Source organism: Sinocyclocheilus anshuiensis, unplaced genomic scaffold, assembly GCF_001515605.1.
Source record: "Sinocyclocheilus anshuiensis isolate Anshui unplaced genomic scaffold, SAMN03320099.WGS_v1.1 scaffold1160, whole genome shotgun sequence".
In the NCBI taxonomy this organism is placed as follows: domain Eukaryota; kingdom Metazoa; phylum Chordata; class Actinopteri; order Cypriniformes; family Cyprinidae; genus Sinocyclocheilus; species Sinocyclocheilus anshuiensis.
Window position 1 is genome coordinate 554,515 of NW_015552641.1, and position 7,180 is coordinate 561,694.

At 42.9% G+C, this 7,180-nt stretch overlaps 1 protein-coding gene across 1 annotated transcript in view; it reads left to right on the forward strand.

Moving 5' to 3' along the window:
- LOC107666916 (zinc finger E-box-binding homeobox 1-like) overlaps nt 1-6,626 on the forward strand; it is a 66,284-nt gene extending 59,658 nt beyond the window's left edge. The window contains exons 6-8 of the mRNA XM_016458429.1: nt 1,155-2,848; nt 3,005-3,185; nt 4,274-6,626. Coding sequence (XP_016313915.1) covers nt 1,155-2,848; nt 3,005-3,185; nt 4,274-4,983 — 2,585 coding nt within the window. The 3' untranslated portion in view covers nt 4,984-6,626. The remainder of the gene's footprint in view (nt 1-1,154; nt 2,849-3,004; nt 3,186-4,273) is intronic.
- Nucleotides 6,627-7,180: the final 554 nt, after the last annotated feature.

The window sequence follows — 7,180 nt, forward strand, 5'->3', positions numbered from 1 at the left end:
TCAGGCACGCCAGACTCATTTTCTCAGCTCCTCACCTGTCCCTATTGCTCTCGTGGCTACAAGCGTTACACCTCACTGAAGGAGCACATTAAATACAGACACGAGAAAAGCGAGGACAACTTCAGCTGCTCTCTCTGCAGCTACACCTTTGCCTATCGAACACAGCTTGACAGACACATGACCGCGCACAAAGCTGGCCGAGAACAGGTATTCTGTCCTTATTCTGTAATGTCTGTAAGAAGTTTGATTTAATGACATTTTGATTAACCGTGTTAAATGTAAAGTGATCAAAATGGTTTCTAGGGGCCAACTGGGGGAGAAAGGTTACAATTTTAGAATATTGTGTATTGAAGTGAAAGGCAAATATTTAAAATCAGACTCAAAATGGTTGCATTTAACACATTAGTAATGCACAAGGCTTAAATCACTCATGCAATACCTACAGGAAAGTACTAAAAGCTGTAAATTGTAAATATAAATGTTGTCATTATATATGATATAAAGGGCATATGGTTAAAAATCAAGCACACTTTTTATGAGATTTTACACTTACAGATAAATGACAGCAGTATTGTTCATCCGATTATAACACACTCTCTCTTACGTTTTTAGCGGCATGTTACTCAGTCAGGTGGAGGAGGGAATCGAAAGTTTAAATGCACTGAATGTGGCAAAGCCTTCAAGTACAAACACCACCTGAAAGAACACCTGCGCATCCACAGTGGTGAGGACTGCTTGAAATATGCTAGAGTAGTGTAGGTTGCAGTGTCTGGGTGTGTGCGTGCGTGCGTGCGTGCGTGTGTGTGTGTGTTTGCAAGCATGCATGTGTGTGCATTTGTTCACTTTGTACAAATTTGTAGGGCAATTCAGCATTCAAGTACTTCAAAGTACTTACTGTCAAAGGCTTCCTAAGAGAGTTTGTCCTTTAAACACTGCACACTGTTCTTATAGCCTTTACAGTTTGAAAAAAATACAAATCCTTTGTGTTGTAGTTTCTTTTGAGGACCACCGATGAAGTATCTATTTAATTTACTTGAAGAGATTTACCATCCAGTCTTTTGATTACAGGTCTGAAACACATAATGTGTCCTCAACAGTAAAAGCAATATGTGAATTGTCGTTTTCCTCATGTCTTTTTTGTGTGTGTTGTGTAGGAGAAAAGCCTTATGAGTGCTCCAACTGCAAGAAGCGTTTCTCTCATTCCGGCTCCTACAGTTCCCACATCAGCAGTAAGAAGTGCATTGGCCTCATCTCAGTAAATGGGCGGCCGCGAACTTCTCCCGCCACCGGGTCTGCTAAGACCCCGCAGTGCTCTTCCCCATCCCTGCCAACCTCTTCCCCCACGGCACGTGTCCAAGTCAGAGACAAACTGGACAATAGCAAACCCCTTCAGGAACAGCTTCCCTTGACACAGATCAAGTCTGAGCCACTGGACTACGAGTACAAGCCTGTGGTGGTGGCCCCATCTGCTAGATGCGTAAATGGCATGTTCCAGGGTGGGGCGGCAGCCCCTCTTCAGGGTGCTGTACAGGCTGTTGTGCTCCCAACAGTGGGTCTGGTATCCCCAATCAGCATCAGTCTGGGGGACTTACAGAACGTGCTGAAGGTGGCAGTGGATGGGAACGTCATCAGGCAAGTGCTGGAAAGCACGCAAGCTAAGGGGCAGCAAGCAGGGACAGGAATCGTTGGAGCAGGAGGGGTAAGAATTGCCCAAGCATCCCAGCAAGTCATACAGGCCATTAGTCTTCCCATCTTAGATCAGGATGGCAGTGCTAAGATCTATATCAATTACAGTCTGGACCCTTCACAGGCCCAAGCACTCTTTCAAAGTCCAAAGAAGGAATCTTTGGGGTTGAACATAGAAGCCTGCAAGGCTCAGAAGCTGCCAGAGGACCTGACAGTCAAGACAAATAGGGACAAAACCACCATCACTGTGGACAAGAAAAATACTTTACACAATGACACTGCACTTAAGCACTGTGGTAAAGATGGAAATAGGGTAAACGGGAAAAATCTTGAGGGGAAGATAGACTTGGAGGAAGGACTGTGTCCTGGTCAGCCTCCCCTGAAGAACCTTCTCTCCTTGCTCAAGGCTTACTTTGCCTTAAACAACGAGCCCACCAAGGAGGAGCTGGCAAAGATATCAGAGTCTGTCAGTCTTCCAGCAGAGGTGGTGAAGAAGTGGTTTGAGAAGATGCAGTTGGGACAGATCTCTGTAGATCCCTCCTCACCCCTGGCTGAGGATGAGCAGACCACTCCTGGGGATTTGGATGGGACTAGAAGTGAATCACCCAGACCAGAGCCGGATAAGCAAATTAACTCAGAGGAGCAAGGAGAGAGGGAATGCTGTAGCCCAGCTGAGGGCATAGCAGCTGGGGAGAATGGGATCGAGAGTGTCCCTACATCCCCTTCACCATTAAACCTATCGGCCGACGGTTCTGTCCCAGCCAGGACTCTTGAGGAAGGCGAAGGACCTCTCGATCTGTCGCTACCAAAATCTGCTGCTACAGCTGCTGGGGCTAGCGTTCACGTAAACACGGTTTACTCGGCTCAAGAGGAGCCACTGAATTTGACTTGCACAAAGAAGGAACTGCTCAGCAATGCAAGCACCAATGCTGCCAAATATGCCAGCCAACCAAGTGCCAATCCCATAAACATCATGACCACTCAACTGCCCACCCTAGTGGCTATCACTGACCAGGGACAAGCGCAATGTCTTCGTGCACTTACCACCACTAAACAGACCATCCTGATCCCGCAGCTGACTTACAGTTACACCACTACATCCTCCAGCCCAGCAGGGAATGACACACCACAAAAGAACATTATACACGTCAACGGCATCAAGGTGAGGGCCCCACACTCACTACATGTTAGCATGAGTCCACAACGTTAGCCTCAAACGAACATTTAAGTGTGTATATTTTAGCTGGGTATGTGCATACAAATCTACCCTGGTTGTATTATTTCAAATCACAGTGATCTGCTTTTTCTCACAATGTAGGAGGAGAAACAGGAAATGGGGTCAGAGGTCACCTCAACCTTGGAAGAACAGACAGACTCAGACTCAGGGCCGACGAGGAAGAAGATGAAAAGGACTGAGAGTGGGCTCTACGCCTGTGACCTGTGTGACAAAATCTTCCAGAAGAGCAGCTCACTGCTCCGCCATAAATACGAACACACAGGTGGGATTCTCACACACAAGGGGGAAAAAAAGTAGGCGTAAGGAAAGCAGTTTAGCCTGTTTTTAGATGTTCCTTCATATGTAAATGACTGGGCATTCATAGAAATATGATTTGAAATGATATTGAAGGGGAACTTAGAATACATTGTATTGCAGTAATTTTACCTATTACACAGGGAACAGAACTGAATTTCAAGTTCCAACCACTGTTAAATTACACGTGCTGGAGGGTGCGGTGACTTATTTTCCCTCATCCGCTGGCCAAATACATTACCTTCTCACACCGAACCCAGGCTGTTGCATCAGTTCTCTGTTAGTAATTTACACTCCTCCTCCCTCTTTTGCTTTAAAAACATGAGAAGTTAGTGAAGCCAAGAGCCGGTCACCTCTCACTGTTAAGATACCTGGCCAAAAAGTGAGCAGCACTCATCCAAATGACATCACAGCGCCTTGAACCACAAATTGTGCTGTCTTTTCTCTCTCTCTTATTTTTTGTCTGAAGCCACAGTTTATAAACTTCCAGGCCTTGGTGGAACTGGCCTGTCTTGTGCACCACAGCTTGTTTTGATTCATTGTTTGGTCTTATTGTCCAGGCTACATAACAATATGTAATGCAATTCTTAATGCCTTAAAGATCCAGGGTTGAACGCTGGGTGTGGGGGGGATTTTCTAGTGCTGTGTGTAGAGATTACAAGAATGTTTTTTTTTTTTTTTGTGGTTGGGACCCTTTATAAGTTGAGCTTATTTAAAGCATGCATATAATTTATGAAAATGAGTCAATTTAATATATAATACTGTGGCGTAATTGTTGATCAGCTGACATTTATTGTAAACTTCCAGTAGATGTGACATGATTTTTAACACCTTAAAGGTGCATTCACATTAGTGCAGTTAGTGTTCTGTTGGTCACCACCATGATGAATTTGCATGACCAACTTCCACATGGGCAACTTTTTCACCCTCACCTGAAACTCCCAATTGCGCAGAAAAAAAAAAAGCTCAGAAATGATTGGATGTCTCTGTATATTCTGGTAATGAGATAAGTACTCCGAGATAAATACTAAAAAAGTCTAACTTCTTCTCTTGCAGGAAAGAGGCCTCATGAATGTGGGATCTGTAGCAAGGCCTTCAAACACAAGCACCACCTAATAGAACACCTGCGCCTGCACTCCGGAGAAAAGCCGTACCAGTGCGACAAATGCGGCAAACGCTTCTCCCACTCTGGCTCCTACTCGCAACACATGAACCACCGATACTCCTACTGTAAGAAAGAGGCTCAAGGCCAAGGGCTAGGCCAGGGAGTCAAGGAAGAGGAAAATCCTGGCGAGGAGCAGCCCCGGACGGGCAGCACAGCGACCTCGCCCCCTTCCCACCTGGATTCAGATGAGCGGGGGAGTAGTACCAGAGAGGATGATAGCGAGGAGGATGACGAGATGGGCTCGGGGAGCTTAGTGGACGAGGATGAGATTCAGGTGGTCAAGATTGGAGAGGAGGGAGATGAAGACGACCAGGGAGCAGATGAAGACCAGGAAGGAGAGAGGATGGAAGGGGCAGAACAAGAAGATGGTGACGAGGAAGGTGAGAGTGAGGAAAATGACGGACAGACACTGAAAGTCGTAGTAATGCAGGATGAATGTGAAGACGAAAACGGAGAGGTGGAGCGATCGGCGCAGGAGAGCATGGACACAGGAACTCTTGAACACATGAAGGACACAACAGAAAGAGAGAACCCAGCGGACGATAAGAAAAGGATTGAAAATGAAGAAAACACAGCCACTATGAATGGAGACGTGAAGTGAAGAGAAGCCACAACTGTGTTTTTACGACCCTTATTCCTCACGACATTGTTTTAGAAAGTTACTAATCTGAAGGAACAAAAAAGATGTTCTCTCTCCGCAGATGTTTCTCTCTCTTCCTGAGAACTGACTGTCGAGAATGAGATGAGGAAGAGAGCGTGACTGCTCTTACGCTGCATTTAAACCCACTACTGTGTATAAACCCCCAGGTGTGCCTGATAAATACGAAATAGTTACTTTTTCCACATAAAGACAATTTTCAGTGTTTGAGTATGGTTTGTATAAATGCTAAGTTTAATGAAAAACAAAAACAAAAAAAGAAAATGACGCATTTACGAACTGAAAGCTAAACACGTTTTGGCTAATAGTTTTATTACTAAAACGCCTTAGGTCAATTTCTTTCATCAGTATTACTAATTTTTTGTCACTCTCGGTTTACCCTCAAAAACTGTACAGTTGGGAGAGAGAGATTTCTATACGTTTTTATTGCCAATGAACGAAACTCAGTATTTTCTTGCATTTGAAGGAAAAAAAAAAAAAGTATCCTGTGCACTACCATATTCCCAGTTTACCTATGGAACACCTATGTGGGCCTTGTGTTGTTTAATGTCTACCTTCCAGTATTAGCGCCCCAGACGTTATTTCCTAAGCCACGCTAGTGCTCGCTAGCACAACATCTGTCTGTCGTCTCATTTCAAGAAGGACTGTGATTGATGTGGTTATGGTGGGAGGGCTTTAATGAATCCCAAAAAGCCATGACATCAAAGAAAAACCTTAGTAATCCCGGACAGCTGGTTTTAGACATAGTCTTCATCATGTTCCAGGTGATCGCCATCAGTCCCTTCCCCACCCATCATCCACCCTTATGCAAAAACATGCATGTTGGAAGTGCCATTGAACAGTGCTGTGCCGTTGCTGTGATGCCGCCGCTGAGCAGCACACTCGCATGGGGCTCATGCCGTCTTTGATTTTGGTAGCAAAATTTTGGACCCCTGCACCTGAACCACTAGTCCTGACTAAAGGGCAAGACTGCCTCTTTTTTTGATCAATCCAGTAAGGACTACACTGCATCAAGAATTCAGGAAAGACGATCAATGAGGAAAAAGGAGAAAAAAGAAACTTTTTTTTCAGCCTTGAAGTATTTTTCCCGTTTGGTGCACTTGTTTCTCTTGTTATCTTTAGCTGCACGACACTTTTTCTTCAGGTAACAAATGTAGGCAGATATGATCAATGAAGAATTCACTTTTAGTGTTTTTCCGTTTCTTTTCGTCAGCCTTTTTACCTGTCAGTATTAATTTTGTCTTGTTTGTAATGAAGTTTTTTTGTTGTTTGTTTGTTTCAGTGAACATTGTGTAAGGGTTTTGTTTTTTTCAGTAAAGGCAGTATTACCCCTCCCATCCCTCATCAGTATAACTTCACATTTTTAGTTTTAGAGACCTTTTATATTTATGTCTTATTTTTGTATTTTCTTTAAGGTTATTTATTACACAATGTAGTGTACAATACTGTAGTTTGTATTAATACAATAATATATTTTAGTATGAAGAATAATTTTGAAGATAAATGAAATCAAAGCTGGGGAAGGAACTCTTGCATTTCAAAGTGTTTTAAAATAGAAAAAGTTATTTTCAAATTTTCAAAATGCATTGTTTGAAAAAAAAAAAAAAAAACTCCCCTAAAGTATATGAGAACTGTTAGCTTTTACACGTCACTTTCATGTTATTGTCTCTTACCCCACTATACTTTTGAAGCTACTGAAAACTAATTGTATGATATACACGCATGAGTCCTTGCTGTTGTAACAAAAGATTGTCCTTCACCATGAAACTGTACTATTTGAAACCACATCATCAATGTATTATTTTTGGTTGTGCCAATTTGTAACTCTCTTTGTCTACATCAAGGCAACAAAGTCTTTTATATGTCCCTGTTTTAACCTTTTTAGTGCTAGCCTTTTGTTTGATTGTTTTTTGTTTTTTTTAATGACTCCCCATCTCACAATAAAATACTTCAAGAATTCAACATTTACAGCTTTTCTAGAATATTTCCATTACATGATTATTTTTTACAAGACCTATAAGCATACATTTCATAAGATGAGATGTTTATGAATTGTCACATTGTGATGGAAATACAGAGACATTCACTGTGAATGCAATCCTTCAGCACCAACCAAACCCATTGATTAGGATCAGGATGC